Source organism: Aptenodytes patagonicus, chromosome 17 (genome assembly GCF_965638725.1).
Source record: "Aptenodytes patagonicus chromosome 17, bAptPat1.pri.cur, whole genome shotgun sequence".
NCBI classification, from domain to species: Eukaryota; Metazoa; Chordata; class Aves; order Sphenisciformes; family Spheniscidae; genus Aptenodytes; species Aptenodytes patagonicus.
In genome coordinates this window covers 7,747,622-7,767,030 of record NC_134965.1, presented here as the reverse complement: position 1 = coordinate 7,767,030, position 19,409 = coordinate 7,747,622, and the positions used below count along the sequence as shown (strand labels likewise).

Sequence of the window (19,409 nt, the reverse complement as noted above, 5' to 3'; positions counted from 1 at the left end):
TCAAGTGATGAAAGATTAAGTGACAGGAATATGATCAGTGCAAGTCTTGTTATATGCAAGTTTAGTCAAATAAGCTTGATCTCATTCTCTGATGGCGTTACAAGCGGCCAGATATGTTGCTAGTTACATCACTTCCTTTCATTAACATAGCCCCACTCATTCTGTGAGACAGGTAGGCTCTAGGCAGACATTTTAACCTTCTTCCTGTCTCATCTCCTCCCTTCCCTTTTGCACTTTAGCAAAAAGAAAATAACAGCTACTAAAGTGCTCTTTAATCTAGAAGAGAAAGGCTTAACAAGAACTAGTGTCTGGATCCTGAAGCTGAACACATTCAGCTCAGAAATTATGCATATTTTCCCTGACATCAAGGGTGTGTAACAACTTGGATGCCTTTTGAGAAGACACGCTTAAGTCAAGAGCAGGTTATTGTGTTCAGTGAAGGGGAAAATACAATGTTCTGTGTTACACAAAAAGTCAGACCAGATTATCAAGTGGTACCTTTCCTCTTTCCCCCTCTAAATCCAAGTTGGTCTTACATTATTTTAGGAGAACAGGTAAAGGAATATAGGCCTTCATGGAAGAACCAGATTTCAAGAAGTCCCAAAGGGAAGTTGGTGTAAAAGCCAGTGCTTTCTGCAGAGTGGAACATGGCACGGCTTTTCCATTCATTTGCACATGGGTCTGTGTGTCAAAGCGCTTAATGTTTTGTTCTGTCATGGATTCCTGCAGAAAGCAAGTCTGACCTCATGACGCTTTTGGCTTCTCACATGAACGCACACCTGCTCAGTTTGTAACTTCGTAATTCTTACTTCCTCGCTCTCCTCTATAGTCCTAATACATGTGTTTATGGTATCTTTTGTTAAATAAGAATTTTTAAAAACCCCTACATTTAGTTATATAAAGCTGTATGAGTGGCAGTGCTGTCAGTTCTCCACCTGAAATTTTCATAATAAAAGTATGACAATGGTTATTTTGCTGTTGTTTGATGAAAAACACTGTTCTCAGTTGTACTTTTGCTATGAAAGGTAAACATGATGAATATATAGGCAACAGGAGGGAGATAATTTTATTCCAAAAAAGTCCCAAGGAATTCTGAAGTGCTTGAAGGTATTCTCTACTGGCAGGGAGTAGACAAAAAGGTTCTGATGTCTCTCTGTCTGTCTGCTTTTTTATTTATTTATTTTAGAAACAGGATGAGAATTACTTTAACTGTAGCATTTTTACTGGGTTAGTAACTAGATGGATTGCCTGTTTTGTTTTTAAAGTAGTACAATTTTTGAGCAATCGAACAGGAAATTTAGCATGGAGCTTAAGATTAGCTCAGAAGAGTAACTCAGGTTTCTACTCTTCAAGAATAAAACTTTCAATGTTGACTTTGTTACTAGTTAAGTATGCTGAGATTTAGTACAGCAATTGCTGAATATTGTATCTGAACTCGTGCCTCTGAAGAAAGAGAAACAGAACTGGGCCATCTTACTCACAGTTTGCTGAACTGGGGATACTGAATCCCCCTGTGTCTTCATGAGGTCTTGTCGGTCCCTTTCCAGAGTGTCCGAAGAAGAAAATTTAATATTAGATTGATCTTGGAGTAGTGAAACCATTACCAAATCCACGTCAGATAGAAATCCTGTTACGACAAAATCAAATTACAATAAATATTTTCTAAAACTTAAACTGTAAAAGAAACCATTCTGTTACGTGCAGATGACTAGACAGTGTTAGATGTGCAGCTGGACAATAACTCAACCTGCAGAATTCCTAATACAGTTGAATTTTTTTTTTTTAGCTCTCAAAGAAGTGTTCTGTAGGTGCAATTACAATGAAGATGCGATATGGAGTTTATATGGATTTACCACACAATTTTTATAAAAATAAGTCATTACTTTGTTTTCTATAGGTTCATAAGATAATGAAAATGTATCGCTTTGGGGTTATGCAAATTTAGCGATATCGCTTTATTGGAAGATTGTTATATAAATACACCCCCATGGTTTTCAGTGGGGCTATATAAAATAAAAGGGTCTTTTTGCTGTCATTACTTAGACTGATGGTTACTACGGACTTATATTTTCGCTTTTACTTTTTTATTAGTACCAATCCCTTCAGCCTTTTTGTTTTGTTTTGCATGATTAAATGTATCTGAGATATGTAAATAACTTCATCATTCCATACCTATTTTTGTTAGTTGTATCTCCTCTCAAGTTCTCAATCTTTGATCTTTGGATATATGAGACATATCTGATGGTGTTCTTCGGATTAAGAGGAATAAATTTAATCTTCTAGTAATTTATTTTCTACCATAGTTTTTTCTCAGTCCTAGTTCACTGTAACCATGCAGTAAAACTACAAAAGAAGAACTCACATCCTCTTCTTATGTCACGCGCATAACACTGCACCAAGTGTGTACCTATGTAAAGATGTCTTGTGTTCATAGTTTAGATTTCAGATGTACAAGTCGGGGAAAAAAAGCCACTGTACTTCAAGAGTTAATTTGCAAAGTCTTTGCCACGTGTTTAAATGGCTGTTAGGTAAATAACTAAGGGGTTTATTAGGTTTGGTTAACAAAGATATATCACTTAAAAATGTGGAAAACCTTTTTGCCCTTACAGTTCAAAGAGAAATCTATATTTATGATGAGTAAGACTCCCCTGCCCAAGGGGATAAAGCACAATGGGGCTTGGAAATCAAGTATGAGGCCTATAGTAGTATATCAGGAAAAAATTATGTTAGATAAAGTTCAGAAATGTCTTAGGTGCAGACTCTTCTCCCAGTAGCTTAACTGGAGGCTGATGAGGAGGTATACTTCTAACTGACGCTCATCTTGAAAGAAGCAGGTGGGAAAACTGACAACTAGGAAATATATGTGTGTGTATATTTGTAAGTGTTCCACACTGTCTGCCCTTTAGTGCTGTTTTCCCATTTATCTTCAGGTTATACAACACTATGTCTGACCTCTCTTTTATACCGCAATTTTTCAACCCCGCTGCCTAATTTGTGGTATTAAGCATTAGAATTTTATTAAAAGCTTTTGTACAGTTTCGATTCTTGCCTAATGACTTTTGCATTGCAAGAGACATTTGACAAATGGTCACAAATAGGAGGAGCTTGAAAATCGGATTAATGGAAATAAGAAAACAGGCAAGTCAAAGCTCTGATTGTAGAGTATAATAATGCCTGAAGCTTTTCTGTTCTCATTATGTTTACCATTAGGATCTGTGACCGAACCAGATAAAAAGAAGCATTATCTAAAGGGTTAATTCAACAGGTCAGAAAGGTCTGGCTCTGCTTTCTGATGGCAATCAGACTTCCTTTCTGAAAACAAAGTGAATATATCATGGTTATTTGGACAGTCAATACAAAAGGTCCAGGAAAACCAAATGGTTATTGTCCCTCCCCTCCAAGACTTTTGCCAGGTTCTGTTTATGAATTTCATTTTGCTGTCTCATGGAGCCTGATAGGAAAGGAGGAGTCTTACTGCCATTTTAATACTGTAAAAATTCTCCCCTGCATAGTGAAAGTGTTTTACTGAATATTAAACGAGAAGCAGCCTTGTACTAAAACAATATCGAGCTGATAATCTGCATTCAAAGGCAGTTATTTAATGCCTTCATCGAGAATCCATTTCAGGGGGATCTCCCACATGGGGAAGAATCCCAAGCCTACGATCACAGTGCTGTGTTCAGTTTTCATATTAAGAACAGCACCGTTCTTAAGCAGCTCAGTAAAACTGCCTCTCCAAGTTATCCTTATCCTAGAAATGACATGCTGTGCATATGTCTTGCTATGAGAGAAAAACCTCTGGCCATGTACTTCTGACTTTCTCGTTTTTTCTTGGAGTCCAAAATTCTCACTCCAAAAGCCATTTGCGACTTTACTTTCAGTGATCTGTATCACAGCAAGCTACGAATACAGATAAGTAGAAACTGCCACATGAACACACTAAAAAATCTTTGCCGTTATTGTTCTTTAAATTTTGTTTTTTGTTTTTAAAATGTGCCTTAGAATAACTTTATTCTGTAGAAATAATGTATAAGAAAAAAAGAAAACACTTTGCATTGTTAATATAGATTTTAGCAAAGAGAAATCAGACCGCTTACTGACAAATCTTCTTTAAGAGGGAAGAAATTACCGTCAGTGGAGGTTGTCAATAATCAGGATTACAATAAATCATTTACAATAAACTGTTCCTGGGAGACAGGGAGCTTAAGGAAATTGTGGGTTGCCTAGATGTAGGACTTGTTAAAGAAAACAATGATGCTTTGATTTGGAAAAAGGTATCTGATTATCCCAGATGTAGCTGGAACCATTCCTCCCCAGCCCATGTCATTTTTACTTTTGTAAATGTTGCGTGACAATCCTAGGCTCCTATGATAAGATAACTATCTTTAAAAAAAGAAAATAGTGAGAAACTGTAACCTCAGCTGAGCGTTTGAATAAGCAAGGTAGCAGCAGCTGATCTATTAGCTCTGCATGACTGGAGTCCTGTGGCAGCAATCCATAGCTTAAACAATTCTTGGTTTTGTGTCTTTTCTGGATATTGGAGGGCATTTTGCCGGTGATACACTTCACCAGAGCTCGGCACTGGGCCGTCTAAGCAATCCGAACTGCTCTAAACGCTGTATGTTACTGTAAATGCCCTCTCCATCCCTTGGGGCTGAGATCAGTTTTCATGAGAGGAAGGTGTGTTTGGATGTTCCCCAATTCGTAATTCATTCTGCATGCATGCCTTAGGCAGCTCACTGATCCTTGCTTGACACTGGCTTGTGTGATCTACACTCTTCTCTGCCCCCTCCCCAAAACACTAAATCATCTTTTTCCTCTCCAAATCACACTGATGTTTTCCAGTGCAAGAAAGAAGTAAATATTTGGGATTTTTTTCCTGAGTCTTTTATGAGAAAGGAGTCAGAGAAGCCACGAGGTTTTAGAATTCCACTTTTCAGTTTATAGTTAAAAATCTGCTCCCCAATAATGTCATGTTCCAAATATTGTAGAAGCGACCAAAATTTTGTGACTAAAACTTGCCATGTATACAGGAATATTTCTACGTGTAATTGTTTATATGGGAAACTTTCAGAAGAAAAGGAATTTATTAATGAGAATCAGAAAGTTGTGTGGCTTACGATGAATGCAAGACCTTCTTTCTAAGCATATTCCTGACAGATTGACACCGAAGGTTGTGCTGGGATCATGCTGGTGATAGCTATGATTGCTTTGTTGATCTCTAGCATTCTTGTCACTAAGGCTTGCCCTATTTTTAGAAGACATTTTCAGGAGCAGGATTTCAATCTATACAGCACAGCACTAAACTGTGGTTTAGCCACATCAGTTTCTTACTGCTTTCTTGCTTCTTTATAGTACGTGTTGGACCTTGATTATAGGATAGCCGAATAGCTTTTACGGAGCTTGTATTTTCCTTACAAGGAAATCCTTGCAGAGGATTGTCTTTTCTTCTCGTCTGAATTTAGATCTGTTTGTGAGTCTTTGTTTAATTTAACTGTGCTATTTTTGCTTTCTTATTCAAGGGTTCTGAGCTCAATTCTCTCATGATTAGCTAGTGGTTACTGCCCACATTTAGCTATCTCTTGAGGTAACTTTTGCATATTTAGTGGGAGCATGTGGAAAATAAGCTTAATTCATCAGGGCTGGAGCAGTGATCTCAAGTATGGGTGAAGAAATTTTACAACCATGAGACCCTTTCTGCATCATACTACATGGGATGTGTTTGCTACCCTCTTAATAGTAACTATCGAGGAGGAAAGGGGGTTTGGCTACAGCTGCATTACAGCTTGCCTGATGTTCCATCTCTCCACGTGAATCAATTGCTATGGAATAGTTATTCTGAGAGTGATATAAATAACCTGAATGTTACAACACTGGATGAGTTTACATGTAGGTAGTTGGTTTTCAGAACTCCATAGAAGTGTAGATTCTACTCAAGTAGATCTGGTTGTGGAATAATTCCATATGAATTTGGGTTTGAGACTTGTTATGCCAACTGACACCTGAATAGAATAGTGATTAACTTAATTTGATAAATCTAAACAGCAAGTTTTCTAGTGGCATACCTCGGGGTTTAGGATTAACTCTAATGTCATTTATTATTTTCATTAGAGATTTGAGAGAAAGTAAATCAATTGATGACATCCACATGTAGTAGTAAATTAAGATTGTGCGTTAAGACGAATATTACTGAAGGGAGTTGGGTGCTAGAAACATGGTGGCATTATGAAATAGCAAAAGATGTAATGACGAACGGAAAAATGATGAAGAAGCAGCAGCCTGGATCTAGCAATTCTCTGAGAAATTTAAGAGTGATAGACAGTGTAGTGGTCTGCAGTACCATAGACCATTAAGAAGTCTACCAGTATTTCGGGTCACTTATATCAGGGTACTGAATTCATGTAGGAGAAGGATGCCATTTTTAAATGAGATCATTCCTGAATTATTAGGGTTTATTTCTTTTCATTAAGGGCTACCTGTATGTCCAGATATGCTCTCGAGCAGGAGTGGTTAGGAGCTCTAAAACATCCAGGTGCTTCCTGGTAGGTGGAGAGAAAAGTGGAGTGTTTGCAGCAGGTGTTTAATCTGCTGTAGGAACACCTTTATAAAATACTACAACTGTCTGTATAAACAAACTCTTTCCAAAAAAAGGAAAGGCATTTGTCCTAAAGCTATTGTATGGAAAAAAAACATTTTAGGAGGCAGATCCAGGACATTTCTTTGCGTGGCTGAACATAGTAAAATATACAGGCAATGTTACTGTCACTGTGGTCTTTAGTCCAGGTTTCCGTCCTTAGATTGACATTTTAGCTTTTCTTTTTTGTTTATATTTTATCCTGCTTCTATTACTTCTGACACCAACTGTGAGGAAGGAAGGACATGTCTGTCCCTGCAGAGGACTCTCTGTTTCTGATTTATTACAGTTTTGTTCTGTTTTCCTCGCCACCATTGCCTCTTTTCCGGGCTGAAACTTACTTAGTCATTTCTCATTCGGAAGCCATTCCAGACCTTTGCTTATACCTGCAGCCCTTCCTTGAACAGCTTCTAGTTCTGCTAACACCTTTCTGGGATGGGGAGGACCAAAACTACACGTAGTGTTCAAGATGTAGGCACGCCATGGTGTTTACACAGCAGACATTCTCCAAGTACACAGCAATTCACTCAAAATTGAGAAAAGCCGATCATAGGGTTTCTCCTCAGCTGCATGGCGTATCCTGTTCATTTTGGGTATGTATTTTATCTCTAATGCTAAAGTATTAGTTTATGCAGAAATAGAAAACACGGCAGAAATTCATGCAGTATGGCTGAGATAATACTGTAAGAACTTCCATATTTCTTGTAGACTGGGCAGACCCATCATTTGGGAAGCCCTCGATAGAGAAAAGTCCCTCACAGGTATTGGACCAATATAATTAGCTCAGCAGAAAGGGAACTCGGCATTGAACAGAAACCAAGCATGGAAAAATTTAGCTAAGAAGGTGAATGAGCTTGTCATTTGGACTTGGGTTTCCCCACACCTTTTTCCTCATCATAATAAACACTAATAGATTGTTCCAACTACGCCGGTTAACCTAATAAAAAAAGATGTTAGCTCTCCCTACCAGCTTTGCAACTCTGATGGTGTTTTCAAAACCCTATCCTTTGCATACTCTGTCCTGTTTTCTGGATGAATGATTGTGCTGTTGCCTGAATGAGGAGTATGAAATTTCATTGTTTTATACTAGACATCTAAGCATGAAGTCAGACACAGTTCCAAGAGTTGAAGTAGTTAATATGACACAGAAACTGTGATTCTTTCATGAATAACCAATTTGGTTGGCAGGTCAAACCAGCACAGGCGATAACGGTGTAGCGTGTTCACGGGCTGATCACAGCAAGCATGTAACTGAATTCTTTGCGCTGAATTCAGAGCAAAGTATTACTCTGCAGCGGTCTGGGGAGTGGCAATGTATAGATGCAACAAGTATAGCAGAGCTGTCAGTACAATCGTGTGACTTACACAAAAACCATAGGAAGAAGCAAAGATAAAGCAGTTATAGCCATTAGATTGAATAAAGAGGTACCTTTTTTGGCTTAAAAATTCATGAATTGCAGATTGCTGAAGACTAAGAGAATATACTAGGGAATTACCACTTTGCTCTTCTCCAGGTATCCCTCACAGTCTGTGCTTCACTCTTACCTTTTTTATAGCCCTGTTTCACGTAATCTTTTGTTCCCTTCAGTGTCCCTTTCTCCTGTCATTATGTAGGTTGTCTCTTTCTAAGTATTCCTTTATCCATCCTCTTTCCTTTCCTCTCCCTGCAGTGAAAGTCCATGTCACCTTACTTTCTTCTATCACATTATTAGTTCTTTTGATATATTCCAATGTATCCCTTTCCCTTCTACTATGGCTGTTCTAGTTCCTGGCTTCCAAAGTGGTCTACAGGCTATCCACAGTATTTTCTGTAAGATCTCTTTTTTAAATTTCACTATTGAATTTTAATTGAAAGGCAAATGTCAGTTGGTTTTAAAGGCAAATGCTAAGAGATGAGATTGGTTAACATTTCAAAACATGTGAGAACCACCGAATGATATAATAAGTAACATGGGTCAGGAATTGTCAGCTACTCTGTACCCAACACATAACATGTTGTGGCCCTGTTCCTTGCTTCTTATGTGCTAGTGTAATAAACGTGATTAAGAGTAAGATGTTCTCATTAATTACCTATTGATAGCTTAAGGGCTGTGTGCAATGCGGTGTACCCTATTAATCCTCTTCGGGGAACATCATGTAGGGGGAATGTGGGGGACACATGGCATAGATCCTTCAGTAGTCTCGTAATTTGTTTTACGTTCCTTTTCTCTCTCAATGAGTCATGCTCATCTCCCTGTGACTTGAGAGTTCATCTTGGGATCTCATGCCATCTTTCTGTCTTTATGAGAAGGTGTGTATGATGATCCACCCTAATGGTTTCTGTTGCTGGCTGTGGCAGCATGTTTTATGATGGGTGTGGTACATTCCCATTTTCTCTGTTGTGCATGTACAGTATTCACCTTGCAGCCCCACCCGTGGCCACTCCCACCCTCCCACTGGGAATCGCCCACAGTAAGCTCTGTAATTACCTTTATTTGATCTGAGGAATGGATTTGGGAATCTTATTTGCACAGTCGTAAGCTGAGTATGTTAAAACAAAAAACCAAAAAACTCTGAATGACTGATTCACCGAGCAGTAATGTGTTAAGTAGAGAAACAGCAGAGACAGATAACCAAGTTGAGGGTCTGTGTAACTGCAGTGTTTTTGCTTTGGATGTGTCTGACTACCATACATGTATACAAAGGGGAATTTCACCTGTTATCGCCTGTTTTGAGTTCTTAATGTTACCAGGCAAAGCTGCTGTGAGTTACAGTTTTCATTGGAAGAGTTTCTGTTAGTTTTACACTGAATTAAACTGAATCAGTGCGAACTACAGTTTGTACTTGTTTTACGTGTTTAGTCTGGGTTACGCAGTCTAGTTTACACTGGCCTCTAAGACTCTCAGTGAAGAAAAGAAATTGTATGCAGTCAGAAGTAATGCAGCACTAGTTTAAGCATTTAGTTTCTGGGGAAACCTTCGAAAAAGAAAAAAAACAAAAAACCACCAAGACTCAAGCTCCTACTTTGACTTCTTAAGATCAAAGGTCTTTCAGCATGCACCTAGCAACTAGTAACTAAGTCAGCTAGCTCATAGAAGCACAGCTGATTTGGAGTGATGTATTCTGCTGACACCTATTCCTAGGCATGCATGAAAAATGTTGCATGTAAAGTAGTAAAGATGGAGGAACAGGTAGTGGAGAATGGTGTTTATTTCTTGGGAGGGAACCCACCCTCCAGTCCTAGCAATAACCTTTCTGTCCACAAAACTTTAAGTTTTGTTTTTATATGTGCAGCGGCCAATGCTGGTTAGCATGTTAAAGTATTTCAAACAGGTATACTGCGGAAATTGGGCTGATAATTTGCTTAGGTTACCAAAAAGAGCTTTTGACAAGATGCTTCATCAGAAGGTTTTAAGGGAACTAAACATCCACTGAAATTCTGAATATCCACAGAAAAGGTCTTTGCATGGATAAATATTTGGTTAAAATATAGAAAATTAAAGGTAAAAGTAGGTGATGAGTTTTCACACGGAAGGAGGTCACCGGTGCTGGGGGTGATCTTTAGGGGGCTGCTGAGACTTTGGGTTCCTTAATGTAAATAACCTGGAAAAAGAGGTGAAAAGCACCATGACAAAATTTGCTGATGATACTGTTATTCTGAATAGTTATGATGAAGATTAGGTGGGAGGAACAGCAAAAAGACATAAAGACATTATAAGAGTCAGTGACCGGGCTTTTAACCTTATAGGTAAGCCTAAAGAGAAGCACAAAAACATTGTTTACCAAAAAGCAATCCTAACTTCCTCCTTAAAAAAAAAAAAAAAAAAAAAAAAAAGGCATTTAGCTGACCATTAAAACTCAGGAAAGAGTAATGATGGATGGTTCCATGAAAACGGCTCAGTGATAATCGCAATCACAAAAGCTAAGTCAAATGTTAAGAATTGTGAGGAAAAAACAGAATAAACAGATAAACATTTTTTCCACGGTATAAACCCATGACGCATTGCCGTCTTGAACAGCGTGCAGTTCTGGTTCTCCCTATCCCGAAAAGGAGACAGTTGTACAGGGTAGGTTGAGGAAAGGGCTGCAAGTCTGATCAAAGGTCTGCACCAGCTTCCATGTGAGAAATGAGTAAGTGCGCTTTGGCCTGGAAAAAAGACGATTGGTGGTGGTGATGGTGAAAGAATGAGAGAGATGTATTAAATCACAAGTGGCATGGAGAGGGTGAACAGGCATTGAAGGCAGTCTATTTCTAATTCAACAGCTGCAGACCATCAAATGAGCCTAGTAGGAAGGAGATTCAAAACTAGCAAAAACGAGGTGGTTCTTTACACAGCGTGTAGCTGAGCTGTGCAAGCCCTTACCACAGGGTGCTGTAGATGTCCAGCCATCCCTTGAATCCATACAAATTTTTACAAGTTCATGGAAAGGAAAATCCATTGTAGCTTATTAAATAGATGGACACCAGCTCTGACTTGAGAGGTCTGTGACTTGCAAACTGTTTGCTGTTTCTATGCTTTTCACCAGGCATTTAGTCTTGTCGGTTGCTGGAAACGGGATGCTGGGCTAGGTGGGCCTTTGGTTTCACCCAGGATGGATGTTCTTCACTATCATGTGCACCGCATTGCACACCATTTTAAACACAAACCCAGAGAATGGTTTGCGTTTCGATGTCATGAATTCTCTGCAGTGTAAAAGGTAACATATTTCCAGAGAGATATAGCTACCTACTTGCAGAAGCAAACACTCTAGTAAGGGAAAAGGGAGAGAGAAAAAATTTTAGGGTGAAGAAATAAAAAGGCAAATGCCTGATTATCTCCACACTCTTCCCTCCCTGCCCTCAAAATTACAAAGTCATTCACAGCCCAGCATCAAGTTGAGAACTGAGTTTTGTAATTTAGAGCATCGGCTTTGGAATGCCAGAAGGAGCAAGAGACAGACAGACAGACAGAAGAATAAATAAGGGACAGTTGGGAGATTAAAGAACCTTATGGGAAAATATGGCCTGACATTGTTTTGCAAAATGAGTAACATACAAATACACTAATCCTTTAGGAAGGAATAACTGCTGAGAACAAGATGAGATACAAGTGACTTGAAATTAAGAAGACTAAAAGAAGGGGGGAGGGGGAAGGAAAAGCAAATCTAATATGGTGAACAAAACAAGAAGTCATGCATGAAAGCATTAAACTTCCCAGGAAGGATTATGTTCATTCTTTGTAAGCCTTGGAAAACTTAATGTCTGCTGTTAATATAAGTACAAAGGAAGTTCCCAGGGGAAAAAAGATCTGAAAATGAGGGAAGTTATGAGAGAACAGGCACAGCTAAAACCATCCCTATTTACAGTTATGAGATATGAGACCAGCATAAGAGTCTCTAAAAACTGTAAATATGGCCATATCTGACAGACTAAGTTGCACCAAAGTTACCCAATTAACCTTCTCTCTGCTTCCCTGCAAAGTGACCGATGATTGTTCTTCCCCTTTACCCTCCCCACTTTCCAAGTACTCACTCCTCTGCTACACCCACCTGTTTTCCCAATGCCTAATTTATTCCTAGAGTCTATTTCTGTTTCATAACCATTGCTTCCTTACTGTTAAAAGCAGAAGTATCAAAAACAGCTATTTGATTTTTAAGTTAATTTTATTTAATTCATCTTCTGCCATTTTAACTCTTTCAGAAAAATTCTTCAAGCTTTGTGAAAACTGTTTCTTCTAAAAGAAAAGCAAAACAAAGCCAAGTTTCTTTCCCCAGTTCTCTTAATTCCTGGTTGTTTAAAAGCACATTGTTCAAGCCGGCATGAGTTAAATTCTTGATGCAAAATTTTCTCAAAATAATGTGACTTGTTCATCTAGGATGAACTTTTCAGCCAGGTCCATCTGCCTTGTGAAACGTGAGGTGCTTTTATATTGATTTTTTTATTTGGCCATTATCTGACTGAACAGGAGAGCAGTACTAAGTAATTCATGGTCCCTGTGCTCAGCAAAACCACTGAAAAGAAGATGCACAAATTTGTGACATGCATACCCCTCTTCAGGGGCTTAAGTGCACCTCTTCAGGGCTTAAATCTCAAAAGTATTCTATCAATAGAGTATCTAAGAAACGGAGACCACGATAGTAGTCTTTTCCATGCTTAAATATTTTGACCTTTTAATGAATATCTGAAGCAATAGAGAATCTCCTTCAAGAGCTATATATGTATTCAAAATAGTGAATCTGCTTTCCGCTGTTTCTTAACAAATTCCGAATTCTATCTATTTGTGTGTCTGTCCATCTACTGAGTTGATCCCTTCAGGGTAAGCATGTCTACTATATTGATAATTGAGACAACAAATACACTTTTAATTCTTTCTATCCCAAATTATGGTTAATTAAAATATCTTATGGCAAAGTTTTTTTAAAAAAATTAAAACTAGATTAAATAAACCACAAAACCTAGAAAATGTGAGGTTCACAGCTTTTTTAGGAGAAATTCAGTTCTATTACACAATAATAATTCCTTCCCCACCTCTCACTTATAGGAAGGCCCCAATGACTTTAGAAAATAGAGATTTCTTTCACCACAAAACACGAGCTAATAACACCCTTGAAATAAAGGATAGGAATTTCACAGAAACAACAAACATCCAAAAACTGTGTGCAGAAGCAGTTTTGCAATAAACAGGCTGAATAAACAGTCTCTGTTTCATTGAGGAAGCATCATTTAAGCAAGCGTATTGAATTATATATGCGTACTTGATGCTGTTACAAAATTCTTAATAGAGATGAAAACCAGAAACAAGAAAAAGGGTAAAATGAAACAGGGGTCATGTAAGTCCTGCATTTTTCCCCTGTACTCGTGTTGCATTTGACACACATATATCATCATGCAGCTTATGAAGCACAAGAGGTTCTTCCTGGGAGACTCATGCCCCCTCTAACAGGGATTTTGCCCATTCTCTCCTTAGTGTGGAAAATTAACTCCTTTAGTGAAATCGAATCTTTCTTTCTTAGGAGCAGCTAGGTATAAAGAGGTTGAAAGTATGCTCAATTCTTCTCTTAAAATATTAAATTTCAATGATCCATAAAACATAATTAACTGATCTAAGGGGATTACCACATTAAAGAAAGAGATGTAAAACTAAACATATTACAAAAACCATTCTGTTTTCTTATACATAAAAATTAATGCAAATGAGACTTTTTATAGGTGTTTGTTTCCAATGCTTAAAGCACACCTGATAAAGAATATTCATTAAGGGACTAGAAATACAGTTTTATATTATTGCTAACTCTGTCCTCAGAATAGTAATTTCAGGAGAAAAAAGAGAATTGATATATTAAAATGTATTTATATTTTATAAAAACCCCACGAATCTTTATCAACATCGACAACAGCAAGAGCTCAACATATTCCTTCACGTTAAAGACCTCTATGTGTAATACAGTTTTTCACTCATTCTAGTGTTTTAGCTTTTCAGATTGGCTAAACAAATATAGGACTAAATTCATAATATTATGGTATTTTGGGGGACTATGGACTGCTGTCAGGCAAGAACAGAACATAGTGTTACAGATTCAGCAGAATGAAAAAACCATCAGGAAGGGAGAACAGGGTCCTGACCAAAGAGCATGCTGCTTGGAGACTTTTTAGATATTTATCCATAAAGTAATGTCTTGAAATTAGTTAACATGTTTTGTGTTAGACTTTTTGGTTTGCATTCACATATTTATGCCCTCTGATTTAATATTTTTTCCAGCTGAACCCTGAATTTTATATTATGGTAGCTATCAGTTACGAAGTGTGGAACGTGTTTTATAGTCAAGGAGAAGATTTGTGTTTGGGATTAGTGTTATCTGAGGCTGTGAGAAATGAATTTCTATGAGAAGCTTTTGTCAGCTGTAGTTATTCTTTGCTGGTGAAGAGGCCAGTCAGCTACTGGAAGGAACCTCATACTTTGCTTTCTTTGTCAACCTGTTCTGTGGTGACAGTAGCTTGCTGTGGCAGATCTCATGCTATGATCAAAGACCATTTTTCTCCGTGGTTGGGAGCAGAGCTATAAGGTGCCTGGTTTTCACAGCTGTTGTTTCCAGTTCATAACAAGATCGATTTAGCAGAAATACCATCGGAAAGATTCAGAGTCATAGGAAAGCTGAGGCTGGAAGGGACCTCAGGAGATCGTCTAGTCCAACTCACCCTGCTCAATGCCAGGTCAGCTAGATTAAAGTGGAGAGAAAAATATCAGCAGGAAAACAGCTAAAAAAATAAAAAGCACATGTGTAGTTTCTTCTGTCAGGGAAATATAGGGCCTGTGCCTGTTACAAAAAACATACGTGTTTGTTTGAACATTAAACATCACTGATGAACGCATCATCAAATCTGGCTAGCCAAACTAGGACAAAGGAATTCGTCATATGGGCTGTCTTTATTTGGTTTTCTATAAAGTATTCCTTTCCTTCTCTCTTCCCAAGTTAAATATTGCCAGTTACCACTTCTATTATTGTGATTCTTGGCATATCTTACATTTTTTGAGAAACTCAGTGCTGCTGGAATAGCGAATACACAAGAATCACAATTTTTAATTTTGTCAAGAATGCATATTTTTGCATTGGTAGTTATGAAATAAAGGTGAAAACTTGATTCTTATAGCATCTAAAAACAGAAGCAAGTATCGTAGATCCATCATATGCTTATTTTTCAGAATTCCATGATGATAAGATTTGATTATCCGTATTGTTAAATTCAAGGAGTTCACTCCTGGTACATCCTACCTTCAGTTTCAGTATATGCGTATTTCCAGTTTCCACGTTTTAATTCTCTCTTAAATTTGACTTTGTCATTCTTTCTCAAATCTTTCAGCTTAACAGTGTCTTTACATGTGGGAAAATCTATTTGTGTATACCTGATCTTTTCCTATTTTTCATTGAATATCTTTTTAAAAATGACTTTTTCTGTGGAGACTTTCAACAATAAGGAACACCGTCACTTTGAGCCAAATTTTGCAGTCCCCTTTGCAGTCCATTTGAGCCACTCTGCACACATGCACAGATAAATCTGGCTTATTTTCCCTGTTGAAAACAGTCCCCTGTTGTATTTTTATGGGGCCAGGGAGGAAAAAAGAACAGGTGTGACTGAATTACGCTGTGCCCCATTTGTTTTCTGGCTGTTAAGTTCGTCTGCTGAAGACTACTGCTAGCCAATGCATGTCAAATTGGTCTGCAGGGTACTCCCACCTATGTGAGGATGGACAGAAATCTAGGAAGCCATTACTAGACTTCTAGTGAGTCTTAATCATTGAATGAAAATTTTGTGAGGCAAAGAGTTTTTCCATACAAGTACAGGTATTTTATGCTGTGTACTGAACTGATACATACCTATGGACTGTAAATTTCCATAGATTTAAATAAGTGGTACTATTGCTCAACACCTCAGGAGACTATGTGCAGACTATCCCAAACAGAGTACCTTGCACTAATAGCTAATCTTAAATGTTGGCCCCAGTATGTAATTTTTCAGTGCTTTGAAAGCTTCTTATAAAAGACGTTAGATAGTATTTCTTGCGTGTTACCCAAACAGAATTCAGGTATCACAAAGCTGACCCCAAACCCATATGGTAGAACAGGAGCTCTCTAGACACTCTGCATTTCAAAGAAAAAAAACCCCAGCCCAAATCTATTCCTGGGTGGAAAAGTAGGGCATACATTAATTAGTGACCTTAAAGCACAATGGAAAACTAACGGGGCAATGCCAAGTCAGAGTATGAGAAATTCTGGAATATTAATGTTTGCCTACATTGAAGAATACGTGTGTTCTCACCTCCCAGAGGACAGGGCTGAGGCTTTTTGACGTCTTCAGGTTCAGTGGCCCCAATTAATTTCATTCTAGTGAATTTAGAGAATTGGCTGAAGTAACTACAGTGCTGCAGGTCTTTGTCTCTGAGAATTCGCTGAGTATGAGTGCCATATCAGAAGACTGAAAGGAGGTAAATATAGTGCCTGTCTTGAAACTAGAAAGTATGAGGGAATTACAGATGGCAGATTTAACTCCAATTCCCAGAAAAGTACAAAATTAAAAAACCACCAAAACAACAAACTAAGGAAAAAAAAAAGTAAAAGCCATTATGAATTTGCTAAGAAGAAATTGTCATACCAGTATACTGGCCTTGCAAGAAGAGGAGAAGGTGTACAGGTAATACAGTTTGACATTAGTGAGGCTTCTATGCTGTCTCCCATGAGGTTCTCATAAGCAAACTAAGAAAATTTGTTTTAGATAAAACTCTAGTAGAGAGGAGGTAAAGCTGGGTGGAATAGAGCATTAAGAGAAGTTACTGACTGTTTGTTGTCAGAATGAAAGGGTATTTTGAGTGGATTTCTTAGAGAGTCTGATACTACTTGGTATTTTCACTAATGACTTGTGTGATAGACTAGAGAGGAACACTGATCAAATTTGGAGACAGCATGAAGATGGAAGGTTTTGCGTATGTGTTTAAAAGACAGGATTGATATTCAAAAGGAGTCAGGAAAAATGATCTGAAGAAAGTAAAATGTAGTTCAATAATAACGAAGTTCAATGTCTAGGCGGGAATAATAAACCCTGCAGATAGTGAATGAGAACAAGTGACGAGGTAGCAGCTCTGCATAAAAAGATCTTGAGGTTTTAATGGATTACAAGCTGAACCTAAATCAGCCAGATCATGCCGTAATGAAAAAGGCAGGCGTGCTAGCAGGAATAAGGTGCTTACAGAAGTCTGTTCTGTGAGACTTGTGAAGTTAACTCCTCTTGGTGTTGGTAAAGTATCAGCTGAAGGTTTGTGTCCAGTTTTGGTCACTGCATTTTGAAACAATGGACTCCAATTTGGAGTCCATAGGAGAGGAGTGAGAATGGTCAGGGGCCTAGAAAGTGTGGCTTATGAGGAAAGATTTACAGAATTAAGTTGTTTAGTCTGGAAGAGAATTTATATTGAAGGACATTCCAGCTCTTTTTTTTCCCCTCTCGTTTGCTCTTCTTTTCTGCAGCTTGGGAGGACAGTGCCTAGCTGTTTAATTATTCCATCTGGGAAAATAGTAAATTATTTCCTTCTATGAATTACTTACATTCCTGGGAGAACAGGTTCCTGTCTAATATTTCTGGCATCCTACCATTTGCCCACAGAGGGGAATGTTGCAGGGACCTGTCCTGGCAGGTCTGTTGAACCAGCAGTTAAGAGTTTGCAGGGCAGGGATACCTACCCATTCCAGGAGTAAAGTACGGGCTAGGTGTGGAAGTTGTAAGCTGACACTAGATGAGCTCCTTTGAGAGGCTCTAACAAACTGGTGAGGCAGCAGTACAGAGGGAAACAAATTGGGTTAAAATGACAGCATGTTTAGCTTCATTACATGACTCTGATGGAACCTCACCCTATATGCTTCATTCATTTCTGAGCACTTCACCAACAGAAAGATAATAATGCTCTGGATTGCAGTAGCCCTGTCTCATCCAAACATCTTAAAATGATTTTACATATATTTACTAAGCCTCAAAAGAGACTGTTGAGATTTGTAAAGGCTACGCAGGGATCACTGTACTAACCACATGTTTAGCAGCTCCCTTCGATACTCGGCAACATTTAACAGGGCACAAAGAATGCAGGTTTCATTTGAAAATGTTAGGGAATTTAGGTAAAATACATATAATAATCTTATGCATTATTATTTTGTTTATACAATGCAAAAGGTAATGTTGTTCTGTGGACAACTCTAAAGGTCTTGCATCCCAAATAAAATAAAGAAGAATATATTCTAGCTCAGTTGTTTGGAATACGTGGCTCTTTTAAGTGTTGATTTGAAGGAAGAATAGTAGCATATAGGCCCCTCGGGAAGAAGGTGTTTGCAAGAAGCTAGCAAGCATGGCATGCTGGATTACAGCGAGCAGTCTGAGCTTTCTCCGCATTGTGGAAGAAACCACTGGTAGTATCTCATGTATGACCAGGAGAGTTGCACAAGAGGGGTGCAAAAAATGGGCTGTGTTGTACAGGACTTAATTGGTTAAAAAGAAAACAACAAAACCCCAGGATATTTGTCTAGGGGGTGAGGAGCCAGTTAGGGAAGTAGCAAGCAGCTGGCTATGATTATGAGGGCATGACTTGAATTTATATTTGAAATGTTGCAAAAGGATTAATTATTTCCCTAACATTATTAAAAGTGGCATAGTGTCTTTGATAAATAGAATTGGCCAAGACTTTGCTTTTAGTCCTTAATGTAAGCAGCATCCTGTCGTTAGCACCATGTTAGGGCATTGATTCAATAGTGACTCAAGAGCGAGCAGCACCTCACAGCTCTGCTTCCTAAGGCAGACAGAATGATGCCATTCTGTGGTGATTTATTAGTGGGCTCCTACTCTGGGTATTTCAGCCTCTTTCAACCTTGCATAGCTTCTGAGAACTGCCACCTTGCTTTCAAATCTTAACTAAATGAAGAATTGCCTTGGAAAGATGTGGCACCGGCCGTACTCACAGATGTACGAGAGGAGGATTTTATTTGTACCTCTTGCTTAATCTGCATTATCTCCATAATTAATCTCTTTGTATTTCGAGCTAATGATTTTTGAGGTGCAGGAGAGCAGAGAGGTGTGTTTGACCCAAATCATAAAGCTCAGGCTTTCTGTGGAACAATAGAGGACATGGCCACAAACAGTAAATCCTATCTGCTTGGAAGTTATCTCCATTTACTATTTCTACAGCTTATAGACGCTGACCTACCAAACGCTGTTTCGCTTATGCTGCATCCAAAACAACACTTTTCCTTACTTTCCAATGGACACAGCTGGCTCCACACTTCG

At 38.3% G+C, this 19,409-nt stretch overlaps 1 protein-coding gene across 1 annotated transcript in view; it reads right to left on the bottom strand.

Annotated features, from left to right (window-relative positions):
- Positions 1–19,409, bottom strand: part of FOXN1 (forkhead box N1) — a 42,305-nt gene that overhangs the window by 20,508 nt on the left and 2,388 nt on the right. The window contains exon 2 of the mRNA XM_076354376.1: positions 1,482–1,627. Within this exon, the coding sequence (XP_076210491.1) occupies positions 1,482–1,601 (120 nt within the window). The 5' untranslated portion in view covers positions 1,602–1,627. The remainder of the gene's footprint in view (positions 1–1,481; positions 1,628–19,409) is intronic.